Here is a 15,377-nt window from a genome sequence, read left to right as displayed (position 1 = left end):
CACGGTGCTAATTAATTTATATCTGCCATTCCTCAGCTGTGTGACCTTGAGCAGGTCACCTCTCTGCAGGATAAAGGGCCTGACCTTTAGTCTCTGAGAACTTTGGCCTGTCTCACATATTTGTGAGACACACATATTTGTTACATAGGGAACTATGCAGTGAGACCTGGGGAGCCAGCCATGTGAAAAATGGGCGGGATAGTGTTTTAAGCAGGAACAACCAGACGAGTGAGGTGTCAAGGTGGGAGAGAGTTTGAAGCGACTTGTGGTACACTGAGGTGTTCAGAATACTTTGAGCCTCTGGCTATCTTTGGACACATGGATAAACTAGGATGACACATTTGAAGCATTTCACAGTGACGGGTAGGTGGTTTGTGCTGAGATACTGTCAACTGTACATTCTCGTTAGTAACAGTATCAATCATTGTTGCTGTTAATGCCAGCTAGACGTTAGGATTAGGAGTTCATTCCTGCTGTGCTGTTGCTCTCTCTTCAGTGTCGGCCCAGTGACCTATCTCCAGGTGTAATTTTGCAACCTTTTTTTTCTGTACTGAAAGTGTTGGAATACACTTGAACAAGATATTGCTGTAGGGAAAGCCAAGGAACCCCTTGTTGACAGCTGAGAAAATCATAAGGTCCCTGGGGGAAGGAAGGCAAGCTTGTCCTTCTACGTCAGGCAGGAAGTTGCAGAGAGCAGTGGTGAAATGTGAAAGGAAAATGCATTTTTAAATTTATATTCTTTTTCTTATTTAGTGAGACCATGCCACCCTTACTTAAAACCTTCAGTGGGTTTTTGTCACTCTGGCATAAAAACACCCTGCACTCCTCGGCCCATCAGTGAGGCCACTCCCGCTTCCCCCTTCCAGCTCACCACTGGCCCTATCCCCTGCCCACTCACCCCAGCACTGCTGGCTCCCTTTCTGTTTTGTTGAGCCAGATACCTTCTTCCTCACCCCAGGATCATTACACATGCTGTTCCTTCTCAACCCACTAGACTCAACCTGAATGGCATTAGAGATGCTTTCCCTCCACTTGATCTACAACAGATGTCTCACTTGTCACTTCTCATTATGTCCAGCTTGTTTCTTTCCTTCACAGTGCTCTATCTCCTGTCTTGTCTCCTTGGTAGCAAATTTATTCTCCTCTTCCTCCTCCTCCTCCTCCTCCTCCTCCTCCTCCTCCATGGTGGGGATGCCAGGGATTGAACTCAGGGGCACTCGAACTCTGAGCCCCATCCCTAGCCCTATTTTGTATTTTTCATTTAGAGACAGGGTCTCACTGAGTTGCTTAGCACCTCGCTTTTGCTGGGGCTGGCTTTGAACTCCCTATCCTCCTGCCTCAGCCTCCTGAGCTGCTGGGGTTACAGGCATGCACCATCACACCGGGCCTCCCTTTACTTGTGATCCTAGAAGTGGGCCTGGCCTGTAGAAGGTGCTCAAGAAGTATTTGTTGACTGACCCAAAGAATAAATTCCACTCTAGTCGTCGCATAGTCAAGGAAACCCCAAAGTAAATGTTGGTAGGCGGGGCAGGGAGCCATGTATGGGCACTGAAGTTACTAGGAGATTCAGTGAGGAAAGAGACAGGAGGAGGCAGGAGGCCGAGAATGTGTAGAGAGATTTAGGAAGAGGCTCAGAGGGAGGTCGGGTGGGAGATCGAGTTGTTTTACTGTGTGGTATGGGCTGTAACCCCCTCCTCTGTTCCCCATAAAGCCTTCAGATAATCCATAACATATATGTGTACTTTTGGAGCCAGATTTTTTTTTCAAATGTGACAACATGCTGTGCCTGCCCTTGGGGTGGGCATAGGGCAGACAATGTGGCCCCCCAAGGAGGCCATCCTTCATGGGGGCCAGAGGCCCCATGGTCCTGCTGGGTAACAGCAGTGTTTGTTCTGCCCACAGGTGTCAGACAGCGGCATCCCTCCCCTCTCCTCGTCCACATGGGTCAGGGTCCACGTCACCGAGCGGAGCCACTACCCGCCCTCTGCCCTCCCACTGGAGGTCTTCATCACCATCGGGGAGGAGGAGTTCCAGGGTGGCATGGTGGGTAAAATCCATGCCACAGACAGAGACCCTGAGGACACGCTGACCTACAGCCTGGCAGGAGAGGAGCCCCTGGGCAGGCACTTCTCAGTCGGTGTCCCTGATGGCAAGATCATCGCTGCCCAGGGCCTGCCCCGCGGACGCTACTCGTTCAATGTCACAGTCAGTGATGGGACTTTCACCACCACTGCTGGGGTCCAGGTCCATGTGTGGCATGTGGGGCCAGAGGCTCTGCAGCAGGCCATGTGGATGGGCTTCCACCAACTCACCCCGGAGGAGCTGGTGAGTGACCACTGGCGGAACCTCCAGAGGTTCCTCAGCAACAAGCTGGACATGAAACAAGCCAACATCCATCTGGCCAGCCTTCAGCCTGCAGAGGCCGTGGCTGGTGTGGATGTGCTCCTGGTCTTTAAGGGGCATTCTAGAACCTTCTACAAGATCCAGGAACTGGCATCCATCATCACTCGCTCAGCCAAGGAGATGGAGCACTCGGTGGGACTTCATATGAGATCAGCCATGCCCGTGGTACTCTGCCAGGGTCCGAGCTGCCAGGGTCAAATCTGCCAAGAGACAGTGCACCTGGACCCCAGGGTCGGGCCCACGTACAGCACAGCCAGGCTGAGCATCCTAACACCGCGGCACCATCTGGACAGGAACTGCTCCTGCAACGGTGAGGAGCGCGTCTTCCCCAGGGACGGTCCCCTCCACTGGCTTTGCTGCCTGGCTAAGCATGCAGATCTGCAGAGGCTCTGTGGGATAGTTCAAAGAACGTCCTAACCAGGCCAAAAGCCAGAGACCACTGTAACACAGGCAGTGGCCTCGCGAAATCCAGTCGTGGAATAATATCCGATTTCTGACCACTGCCTGGAATTTTGAAAATCACAGTAAGAATACAATAGGGGCTAAGAGCACAGACTATGGCATCAGAGGGCCTGGGTTCAAACTCAGCCCTGCCTCTTACTGGCCAGGTGACAGGACAATTCCTTAATCTGTCTGCGCCTTGGGCTGGGATGTTATAGGCCTTACATGGGTATTAAACATCGGGTGCTTGCTGAGAAGAGGGCCTCACATACAGAAATTGCTCAATATATGTGAGTTGTTAATGCTACTTCCATTATTATTTCCTCAGCCTGCTGCTCATAAGCACAAGATTTCGACTCAGCATAGGTTCAAATCATAGCTCCACCATTTACTAGCCATGTAAACCCCAGTTTCTCACTTACAAAATAGAGAAAATAATAACATCTGCCTCCTGAAGTGAATTTGAGGAGTTAATTACGTGATAGATATAAAAGCACCCAACCCATGACCGGCCCACAATAAGCCCAATGTCAGCGATGGCTGTCACTCCCATGGGGCAGTGGTGCTGTAAGGCTGTGTGTGTATTAGTCAGCTTTTCATTGCTGTGACCAAAGTACCTGAGAAAGACCAATTTAGAAGAGGACTCTTGGTTTTGGAGGTCTCGCTCTGCAGGCGGCTGGCTCCGTTGCTCTGGTGAAGCTGAGCCTCATGGCTGAAGGGCAGGTAGAGGAGAGCTGCTTAGATAATGGCAGCCAGGAAACTGAGCGAGAAGCCAGGGACAAAATATAATCCTTAAGGGCATGCCCCCAGTGACCTACTTCCTCCAACCATGCCCCACCTGCCCACAGTTACCACTCATTCAAATGATTAATCCATCAGGTGGATTAACCACCAACGAGGTTATCACTCTCATAATCTAATCATTTCACATGAGTTTGTGGGGGACACCTTCTATCCAAAGCATAACACCGTGTTTACATCTACACTAAGCAGAGTCACTAGGCCTATCTATAGTTGAAAACAAGGTTTGGGGAGTGTATTGGTTTGCCTAAAACTGTAGAGATTCCAATGAAGCTCTAATTATTCAATAACTGTATATCCTAAGCTAATCCTAAACTTTTTCCCCCTACATTTTTTTTCATTGATGCATTATAGAACACAATGATGGGATTCGTTGTTATATATTCATACACACATGTGATATAATGATGTTATTTGGCCAACACCACTCCCTAGCACTTCCCCCTCTCTCCTGACTCCCATCCCCTGGTCCCTTTCCTCTAATCATCTCTCTCTCTGATTTCCATGAGATCTGCACACACCTTTCTTTTCCTTTTTCCTCTCTAGCTTCTGCATATGAGAGAAAACATACCTCTCCTGGCCTTCTGACTTATTTTGTTAAGCCTAAACTCTTCACTAAGCTTTCCGATTCTGACAAGACCCCACCCCCCAGCACTCACCCCTGGCATTAAGACCAAGGCCCTGGACCAGCTCAAGAGCATTCGCAAAAGGAAAGTGACATCACCTTCAGCTCACCATTGCCCCTACCTGGCCTGGCCTGGCCTCTCCTTCATAGGTCCCCCCAACCTGTGTTAGGGAAATTCTCAGATTTGTGGACTTTCTCCAGGGGCCATTGGATTTTGGCCAAGTGGGCTGTGCTCGATGGGAAAGGGGGTTCCCTGCTCTGGGTGCCTTTTCCCTTAAGCCTGCTGCTGGGAAAGTCATGGTGGCTGGATGATCTCTCTTTTCCACTTGGCCTCAGACATCAGAAGTTCTCAAATTCAACACTGTGCACAGTCACCTGGGGAGTGTGTTTTTGAAGATGCCTACTCCTTGGGATCCCCTGTAGAGTCTTTTATTTAGAAGATTCTGGGAGAGTCCTGAAGTTGGCATATAATTTGAAGCAGGTGGTCCCAGGACTGCTCTTTGAGAAATATTAGATGGGCTGGCTGATCACCAGAACAGAATTACGTGGGGAGAGGCGTTTTCTTACTTTCTTTCTTTCGTTGCTGTGTTTAACATTGTTAGTGAAATATGACACCCAGGAAGTCGACCTAGGTGTCTACCTCAGTACATTTTCACAAACCAAAGCTACCTGTGTCGCCAGCACCCCATCAAGAATCAAAATATGATCCACATCTCAGAAACCCCTTGGGTTCTAGTCACATGTATCATGGAAAGATTTTTTTAAATATTCATTTTTAAATCCTACCAAGGACTGCTGAATCAGACTCCATAGGGAAGAGCCTGGGATTCTTTATTTTAAATGACTCCCCCTCTGATTCTGATATTCAGTCAGGTTTGAGAATTCTTGGTCTTGATCGCCTTTGGTATCCCATCCAGTAATGCCCTACTACATTGGAAATGCCAGGGTCAGAGAGTTTGAAACTGCTAACGTGAAGGACTCTTTGGATCCTGGATGCCCTTGTGTCTTGAGCTGTCTGATGCTTCCTTCTCTCCCCTTTGACCTTTACCTCCTCTCTCTTTAGCAGCTCCTCTTGCCCAGGTGCCTGGACCCTGTACCACTCATTCTTTCCCCTGGTAACTGATAGGCGCATTCACACTGGGGAATTTAGGGCTTTCACAGCTGAACCTGCTTCTAGGGAGGATCAATTTCTACAAACCTGGTGAGGACAACTTAATCTAACACAGTATTTCCCCAATGGGCTTCTTCAGGATCCTGTTTCCAGGGGTGTCCACATAAGAGTGTCTTATGGTCAAATAAGCTTGAGAAACTCCCGTTTAGGTGAAGCCTGACTCTACTGTGCAGTTAGTTGTGCCTTAGCAAGGATGGAGGATACAGGATTCGACAGAAGTTTTGACTGCACAATCTACCCCTAACTATTTTTTTGTTTTTGCTTTTTTCTTTTTGCATTTCATTTGGGAAGTGCTTACCCAAATTATTATAATCCTACTGGTGCAAAGAGTATACAAAAATTTCCTGGTCCTAAAATTGCACATGCAAAATTCTCTCCAAATTCTAGCTCATTCTTCCTCAGATGATGTCAGAAATAACATGGAAACAGTAGGATTTTTTTTGAACTAGGGATTGAACCCAGGAGTGCTTTACCCCTGAGTTACATCATTACATCTGCAGGGTCTCACTAAGTTGCTGAGACTGGTCTTGAACTTGTGATCCTCCTGCCTCAGCCTCTCCAATTGCTGGAATTACAGGCATGTGCCACCATGCTCAGCTACAGGATAAAATTTTGATTTCTACTCACTCAACTGATACATTCCTGGTTTTCTTAATAATTAAAGCTCACAGTTCCGGTCCCCAGGCTGGGACCTAAGGCAGTGATTCCTATGGCCCAGGGGAACGTGTTCAGGGTGATGGCCTCTGTCTAGCTATGTGGGCCTAGAAAACTAACCGCCAACCCCGGTCTAGTTTCTCCATGGATGAAATGTGAATGGTGACTTTGTTTGTCACCAAGAATTGAATGAGACAAAATCAGTCCAAAGGCTTCATGGTGATCACTTTAAATAATGGTGACACATCTGATTACTTTTGCAGGTACTGCCATAAGGTTCAGTGGTCAGAGCTATGTGCAGTACAGACCCCCCATGGCTCAGAATTGGCACATCCATTTCTCTCTGAAAACGCTCCAGCCACAGGCCATTCTCCTATTCGCCAATGAAACAGCCTCAATTTCCCTGAAGGTAAGAGGCACTGGCAACCTGAATGATTTCATATGGGCATCCCAGGCTGGGAAGGTGGGGGTGACATGAGGATGTCCCAGGAGCCAGTTCCTGGCCAAGAAATCCCTGCACAGTTTGGGGGGGATGCTGGTTGTGACTACTGGACAAAGACACAGTGCCGTCCTGTGCAGGATCATCATAGCCATCTTGCCTGAAGGTACATGTTCAAGGACAATCAGGAGTGGGCTGCTCTTTCTGTGGGGTAAGAGAGCCCCAGGTAATAGAGGTGGGTGAGACGACCTCATCTTATGCTGTTATCAGTTTTGTTGAGTAACAAGCGAGTGTTTCTCAAGGGGTCAGGGGCTGTCCACTGGGAATATTCAAGATGACAAACTCAGCATAAAGTTACATGAAATCATAATTAATTTCCTTTAAGTAGTTTTTCAGTCCTTCTGATAATGTCCTACAGAAAGCTCAGTTTGCCTTGTTTGATTTTAATACTTGCCCATCTCCCATTTGGACAAAGAGAAAGCTGACTTTGGCAACTGGTTAGATTTTTAACTCACATATCTGTTGAGCATCTATACTGCGTGACAGGTACTGTTCTTGGTGCTTGGGTCTCACCAGTGAATAGGACAAAAATCACTCATAGAGCTTTCATTCTGCAGGCAGGAGACTGACAATAAATACATACAAATAAAGTTATTTTGTTTGAATAAGTCCTACAGGAAAAAAATGGGCTGGGAGGTGTCAGAGGTGAGGGGAGTTGTAATTTTAGATAAGGTGATTAGGGAAGGTCTCATTGAGGTGATTGAGTAGTAATTTAAAGGGGGTGAGGGAAGTTACTATGTGGGCATCTGAGGGGAACAACCAGCCAGAGGGAGGATGCTTTGCATGCCACAGTGCAGGGTTCTCCATGGCTCTGGTGGAGTGAGCCAGGGGTGCGGGAGTACTAGAAGTTGAGGTCCAAGATCTGGTGGGATGGGAACCGTATCTTTTAAGGTCTTTTATGTCGTTGTAAGGACTTTAGCTTTTATTCTAAGGAAAATGGAGGCTATTAGAAGGTTTTAAACCGAGAATTGCAATACTCTGACGTTTTTAAAAGGGTCACCTTGACTACTGCATTGAGAATAGACTCTAGAGGAAAAAAGAATCAGAGAGACACAATCAGGAGGCTCTGATAGTAATTCAGGTAAGAGAGGATGACAGTGGAGACCCGTGATGAGAATGGAACTGGGAAGAAGGTGTCTGGAAAGGCTTTGAAGGTAGAGCCCACAGCATTGTCCAGTGAGTTGAGTGAAGGATGGGAGAGAACACAGAGAAACATTTTGACCTGAGCAACTAAAAGGATGCACTGGCTACCAATAGACCCCGGGGAAGGATAGGGGTGGAGCAGGTTGGGGGTGGTGTGGGGATTGGGAGCTCAGTTTGGATGGGTGAGTTTGAGGTGCCTATTGGACCTCAGAGCAGAGCTGGAGGCTGGATAAACCAGTCTAGAGTTGTGAGAGAGGTCTGGGCTGGAGATGGAGTCCTGGGAGTCCTGAGCATATTTCTACTATTGAAAGCCATGAGAATGGAGGAGATCACTAGAGATGACCAAGGAGTATAGAGAGAAAAGAGAGTAGAACAAGTATCAATCCTTGAGACACAACAACATTGAGAGGTCTGGGAGAAAAGGAGGATCCAACAAAAGAGATTGAAAATGAGCAACCAGTGATATTGGAGGGAAGCCAAGAATATTGTATCCCGGAAGCCAAACGAAGAACATGTGTCAAGAAGGAGCTGGGTGATATGCTGCTAAGAAGCAAGAAAGATGCAAACTGGTATCTCTTTGGATTTGGCAACACAAATCTCATTGAATACCCTACCAGTGGTTTCAGTGTAGTGGCAGATTGGGGCTACAAAGTGGAGACAAGGACAGAAAATTATATCAAGTCCAAGACTACCTTTTTTTTTTTTAAAGATTAGAGCAATAACAATATGTTTAAATACTGATTGGGATGATCCAGTAGAGAATGAACAAAACAAAGATGTAGGAAAGAGAAAGAAGAGTCAGTAGAACCCATTCTTTGAGATCAGTGAATCAGTGGAGAGATTGGTTTTAGTGAAGTGGGTAGACTGTGATGTAACTGGTGGTGAGAGTTCCTGCAAGTGCCACCAGATGGCTTCTGCAGGAAGCAATGTCATCAGCTAAGTAACGATCAGCAGGAGGATGTTGAGATAAAAAGTCAAATAGTTGTTTGGGAGAATGAATGGACCAAGGAAGATTTAATGGCTGGGCAGCATTAAAGGTTCATTTGAAACCCGTGGTCATGAAACTGAAGGGGGGCCAGTAGGCAAAGCAGTGTGTTTTTCTGCAGCCACGTTGAGCTCTCTGTCTGTAGAGAACAGGTGGAGTGTTGGAGTTTACCACAGCTGTGGACTTAGCAAGTGAGTTCTCTGAAGAGACAGAAGTCAAGAGTATATGAAGGGAGTGGTGATGATATGATTGACTGTGGAATTTAAGCTGGATTAGGAGAGGAGTGGGGACACTACAGAGGTGAGAGACAGTGAAAAGATGGTTGATCAACAGATTCGTGGTCCCACATGGTTGAAAGAAATGATTTAATTGCAATGTGTTGTTTGAGATGCATTTATATTTGTTACTCCTTTTTATTATTAGAAAGTGATGTTGATTTTCTATTTTCCATAATAATATGATTTCCTTTTAAAATATGTAAAAGTATAAATTGTATTCAATCAGGGCGAAAATCAGAAAGATGTTGTCTACATGGATAGTTTCTAGAAAAGACTGGGTTAGATGTTCAAATTTTTATAGAAAGAAGTATACCTAGCCCAAGGTACACAGAAAAATATTCGGCCACAAGCATGTCTATTTCTTGAGAGTGAAGTGAATTAAAATGTCCTAAGCCAGTGGCTCTGTTATAAGCTCAGGACTTCCAGGACTTTCTATGTATTTAAAAAATTATGAAAGATTCTAGGGAAGTTTGGGGTATACGAGTTATAACCATTAATATTTTCAATATTTTAAATGTTTATTTCTGAATTCTTTCGAAAACATCAAAATATCCATCAGATACTAACACAAATACCATATTTTGATGAGAAAAAATGAAACTTTGAGGGCTTTTATGTCCTACAAATGCAATGTCTGGAATAGACTCGGAAAGCACCAAACTCTGCTTCTCCCAAACAACATTCGTTGGACTAACAGAATCACGTGGACTTCTTGGCTTTGCTGATGGCTTTCTGGGTTTTCTTTGCAGCTGGCCAATGGAGTGCCCCAGCTGGAATACCACTGTCCAGGTGGTTTCTATGGAAACCTTTCCTCCCAGCATCACGTGAATGACCAAGAGTGGCACTACATCCTGGTGGAGGAGTCAGACACTTCCCTTCGCCTGTTGGTTGACAGTACAGGCATCACCTCCCTTGTCATTCCAGAGAAGTGCCAGGGTGTCAGGCCTGAGAGATGCCTCTTGCTGGGTGGCCTTGTCCTCTCCCATTCTTCCTCAAATGTCTCCCAGGGCTTTGAAGGCTGCCTGGATGCTGTTGTGGTCAACGGAGAGGAAGTAGACCCACTAGCCCATGGCAAGAAGACAGCGGGCTTGGTGGAGAGCCAGGCCGTCACCCAGTGCTGCCTGCAGAGTGATGACTGCAGCCACAACCCATGTCTCAATGGTGGGAGGTGCTCACAGACCCACAGGGCAGGTAAGGGCTGAGGGACTGTTCCTAAGTTTACCCCAGAGACTCTTTCAGAGGACTCTGATGTATTGAATTAGCAATCTCATATCACCATAGAGTTTACAAAGCAAGTTGCTCCACCATTGCCCCTTGTGGCAGGGAGAGAAGAGAGCTATAAATAGCTTGGGAGCTCCATTTTATAGCCCAGGGAACTGCTGGGCCCTAAGGGATACACAGAGAGGAAAAGGAACCTCCCCAAAGTCACAAGGCTTTCAAGTGGGAAAGGCATGTTCAGGGTGCAGATCTCCATGGAGAACTCCTGCCCTCTCAATCCACACATCCTCTGTTCCCCTCCCAGTCTGTGAGGAATGGGTCAGGATCTGCTATGTCTGTACTAAGGGAAGTCAGGAGTTCTTTTCTTCCTTAACAAAAACTCTCTCTACTTTCTGTGGGGTGGAGGAGGTGTGAAGGAGGATCTTGAAGGTAGAGAGTTGATTGAATTGATGGAGCACCTCAGTATCATCAATAGTCCATGCAAAGTCTCTTTCTCTTTCCCTTTAACTCTACTCCCCTCCCCTCCCCCAGCCCCAGAGGCAAACAGTTAATGTTTCTGAGTGAATTTTTGTATAATGCCTTGATTTATTGACATTTTAATTCATGGAAGCACTAGGTAACTTTTATGCCTGTGCTCAGCAGCATATTTTTAAGATTCATCTACACTGCCTTGGGTAGTTCCTAGTCACTGCTTTTCATTGTGTGTCAATACTCCATGGTATCCATGGTACGCATGCATTCCCATTTTCCCTTTCCATTCTCCCTGATATACATGTGGGGGGCTTCAAACTCCCATCTCCATCAATTGCTGCAGCAAATCTTCACAAGTCTCTTTATGAACCTGCTTAAGAATTTCTTTTGCATACACACACAAGAAGAGAATTCACATACCAAGAGAATGCAAATAATTATTTTGATTAAATAGGGCTATGGCCTGGGATACAGTTCATAGGTAGAACTTCTGCATAGCATGCCCAAGGCCATGATTTCAATTCCAAGTCCTGGGGGGAAAAAAAAAAGATTGCTAACTAAATAGGACTAAATTGCTCTCAGTCGGCCCACAGCAGCCTGTACTTCACTAGCAATGCATCAGGTTCCTGTGTGTCCACACTCTAGTCAACACTTGGAATTATCTCATTTTCTAATTTGTCTTGCTAACCATATTGCCATTTCTACCTGCAAAAGATCCAAGGAGTCTTCACTTCTTTACACCCCACTGCCAACACTCTAACCCAAGCCCTTATCACTCCTCATTTTTTTATCTGCATCAGCCAGCTCCGAGTTCTTCTCCAGCTTCTCTCCCTCCATCCCCTCTTCCAGCAGGAACCAGAGTGATCTTTATAAAATGCAGATATGAGCATGCCCCTCTCCTGCAAGAACTGTTCAGTGCTCCACCTCCATGCTGTCAAGGAAAAATCCAGATCCTTGAGCGAGATTCACATTGCATGATGTTCTGGACCACCTTCCCTCCAGGCCCCTGTAGTGCACACTCTCCTCCTCCTCACTGGGCTGGCCCACCCCGTGTGGTTTCCTGAACATGCCATCTCTTCTTCTCCTTGGCATGAAACATCTTCCTCTGTGCCCCTCCATCTTATTGTCTGACTAAATTTCTACTCATCCTTCAGATCTCAGCTGAAATATTTCCATGGTCCCTACCCTAAACCAGCCTCCTCCCAACATTGTCTTCAAAAAGACTAATGATAATAACTGAGGCACGATATTATAGATACCTATTGAGTTTGAATCCCATTTGTGCCATTTACTAGCCAAATGACTTGCACTATAATCCTACATTCTCTGTTGTCTCCTTTTCTCATCTGCCACTCCTTGTACCTGTCCCTGATGAGGATGATATTAGTAATTGGTTTCGGGATCCTCCTAAGGATCAAATAAGATAACACATAAAGATCCGTACAACAGTGACTAATTCTGAGTAATTTTTTTATTTGCTCTTTTTAAGTTATACGTGACAGTGGAGTCTATTTTGACATTTATACAAATAAGGAGTACAATTGATTCTAATTAGGATCCCAGCCCTGTGGTGGTACGTGATGTGGATTCCCTGTGGTGTATTCATATATGTACACAGGAAAGTAATGTCAGAACATTCCACTGTCTTTTCTATTCCTGTCTTTATTCCCTTCACTTAATTCCCTTTTGTCTAATTTAGTAAACTTTTATTCTCGATCCCCCTTGTTGTGTGTTGGCATCCACTAAAGAAATTGAAGACCACCTTAGAAGATGGGAAGATCTCCCATGTTCTTGTATAGGCAGAATTAATATTTTCAAAATGGCCATCCTACCAAAAGTGCTGTAGAGACTTCATGCAATTCCTATTTAAATTCCAATGAAGTTCTTCATGGAAATAGAAAAAAGCAGTCCTGAAATTCATTTGGAAAAATAAGAGGCTCAGAATAGCCAAAGCAATCCTTTGTGAGAAAAATGAAGCAGGAGGCATCACAATATCAGAACTTAAATTATCCTATAGAGCTATGGTAACCAAAACAGCAAGGAACTGGTTCAGAATAAATTGATGATGATGATGATGATGATGATGATGATGATGATGATAGATGTCTGCTCTCTCTCCTGGACTGTAAGTAGTTTTAGAGGGCAGGGCCCAAGTGTTCCTAGTCAGCAGGGCACCAGTGCCCAGTGTGGTATTTTGCATAGAGGAGGGAACTCAATGACATCACTAATGGTTATTGAACGGTAGCATGAGCACATGGGTCTGCAAAATGCCACTGTCTCCCCTAAGTGCTAAGTCAGTCACTCTCTTGCCTTTCTTTTCTCCCAGACTACATCTGCAAGTGTCCCCCGCCATTCTCTGGAAAGAACTGTGAACGTGGAAGGGAGAACTGCACTTCTACACCCTGCCTGGAAGGTGGAACTTGCATCTCCTCTCCAGAGGGAGCTTCCTGTAACTGCCCTCATCCACACATGAGGGACAGGTAAGCACAGGAGAGGCCACTCACCACTGGCTCCTCACTCTGAGTTTGGCACCGTTAGGGATGCACTGCAGACTCTGACCTCCAGAGAGGCTGGTGGATGACCAGGGACTGAGTTCTCCAGACCTGACATCTAGGTCTTGCTCACATGGTAATATTTTCCCCTCAGACCACCTACCTGCATCAGGATACTAAGGGTTGGAGGACAGGAAGCTATACTTCTCAACAGTCCTGAGGTACTTCTGATCTTTGCTGAAGTCTGAAAGTAAATTGTTGCACTTGCTTTGTACTGTGACCTCCCAGGAAGTGGTCTGAGGAAAACGATTCCATCTGGTACAGGCTCAGACCCCTCTGCACAGCCACAATGCTTTCTACTGTGCTGGGCAGCTGGGGATGTCAGGGGGGGATAATTGTTCTGAGAATCCTAGAGGTAAAGAGATCTGAGCAATTATTTGGTCTTATAGCTTCCAAACTGGGAAGTCTTTAAGACATCATGAGAGAGATGTAGGAAAAATATGGATTCCTGGATCCACCTAGACCAGCTGAGACTGACTCTTGAAGAATAGGCCTGGATTCTATCTTTGCAAGCTCCCAGGGGATCCCTTGCTATCAGCCTCTGTATAAGAGCCAATGGTGTAGTCCACTCACCATTTTACAGATGGGGAAACTGAGGCCCAGAAAGAAAAAGGACTTGTCCAAGATTATCCCATGTGTTGAAGGCCAGAGTTTTCTCAACAACTATCATTTCCTGCCCTACTCCCTGCCCTGGTTGGCTGCAAGGAATGTTATTCATCAGATGTGTGGGAGGAAACTTCATCGTACCTCATGAAAGTCCTGTTTGTATTTTTAAAAAGGAACTTGGGAAAGGCAACATTTAAACATATATATATATGCAAACTGTTGCTGGTGAAATTCTACTGGGAGATGTTTTGGACTCCAGTGAGGTGGGGGGACCTTTCTCAGTAGCTGACAAAGGTGGACAAAGCTGGATACTGGCAAGATGGCTGGAGAGAGGTAACTAATACTTACCTGCTTCTCCACAAAGAACCGAAACAACAGGTGCATAGTTACAAACTAAGGTGAATGACCTTGCAAGAACGCTGAAATTCAACAGTAGAAAAACAGAAGCCTTGTAAAATCCAGAGGCCTGGGATGGCCACTGAGTGAGAGAAACAAAATATCCATCACCTGTAGCCAACTCCACAGCTGAAGGAGAAGGAGTTGCTCCCTCCATAGGGGTGAAGGTGAAAGACAGAGTCCCAGAAAACTCTATCAGTGCAGATTCCAGCAATCCTAGCTATCGGAAAGCTTTGCAACCCTTACAGCCTGCCATAAATAGATGAGAGGCCTGAGCCATGTCTGGATTTGGAGTAGGAATTCATTTCATCTCCACAGGGTGCTGCAGCCAGGAACTCTTATGTGCATTGGGGGGCTATTGCCTGAATTTGGACTGCTGTAGGGGTCAGAAGCCCTTGTGTGTTCCCATCTCTGAGACCCCACAGACATCCCACTTACTGGCTAAGCAGGTTGCTGTTCACATGGAGTGACCCTGACACAATGTGCTGAGTACGCGACAGTGGGGAGCAGTTGTTGCTACATGGAAGGAAGCGAGTGTGCCATCCACAGGAACTGGGACAGCAGGGAGTCTTCCCCTGACACTGGGGGTGTGGCCAGTCACAGGTAGTTTTGTGTAGGTGACAGGACTGAGGGCAATTGCCTGCATGGCTTCCACCATCCCCGCCCGCGCCCAGCACCATGCACAGGTGCCTGTTGCTAACAAGGCAGAGAAAGAACTCTGAGTTTCCTCTGGTTCCCCCACCCACAGAGTCATGCTGGGGCATTTTTAAGCAACCTGCTGTGGCTCAGCTGTAACCCTGACCCCAAGGGGCACACCCTAAGGTGGTATGGAGAGCAACTTAGCCCAACACCCACCACGTGCTGCTTTCCCTCCCATTGCAAGCCCCTCAGCCAAGAGGAATGTTACTCAGCTCCAGAAGTGACCCACTCCACTTAATCCTTGGTGAAAGACTTGGGGGTAGGGAAGGATAGAAGAGCCACTGGCCATCACCCTACCCTTGGGGCACACAGCCTAAGATGATCCAGAGGAAAATTTTGCCTGGCACCAGCCGCATTCCCCTCTCCCTCTCTCCAGCATGCACCTCAGCTGAGAGGAATCTTGGCTCCAGCCACAATCCACTCCTATTCAACCAA

The 15,377-nt window shown here is 46.4% G+C and overlaps 2 protein-coding genes across 2 annotated transcripts in view; one reads left to right on the top strand and one right to left on the bottom strand.

The window, feature by feature from the left end:
• The window catches only part of Slc36a1 (solute carrier family 36 member 1), a 105,641-nt gene that overhangs the window by 24,409 nt on the left and 65,855 nt on the right, over positions 1-15,377 (bottom strand). The gene's annotated exons all lie outside the window — the stretch shown is intronic.
• The window catches only part of Fat2 (FAT atypical cadherin 2), a 66,407-nt gene that overhangs the window by 42,812 nt on the left and 8,218 nt on the right, over positions 1-15,377 (top strand). The window contains exons 18-21 of the mRNA XM_026388308.2: positions 1,903-2,713; positions 6,359-6,504; positions 9,750-10,191; positions 13,016-13,169. Of these exons, the coding sequence (XP_026244093.2) occupies positions 1,903-2,713; positions 6,359-6,504; positions 9,750-10,191; positions 13,016-13,169 (1,553 nt within the window). The remainder of the gene's footprint in view (positions 1-1,902; positions 2,714-6,358; positions 6,505-9,749; positions 10,192-13,015; positions 13,170-15,377) is intronic.

Source organism: Urocitellus parryii, chromosome 1, assembly GCF_045843805.1.
Source record: "Urocitellus parryii isolate mUroPar1 chromosome 1, mUroPar1.hap1, whole genome shotgun sequence".
In the NCBI taxonomy this organism is placed as follows: Eukaryota; Metazoa; Chordata; class Mammalia; order Rodentia; family Sciuridae; genus Urocitellus; species Urocitellus parryii.
The sequence above is the reverse complement of the archived record's forward strand: the minus strand, read 5'-3'. Positions and strand labels throughout refer to the sequence as shown.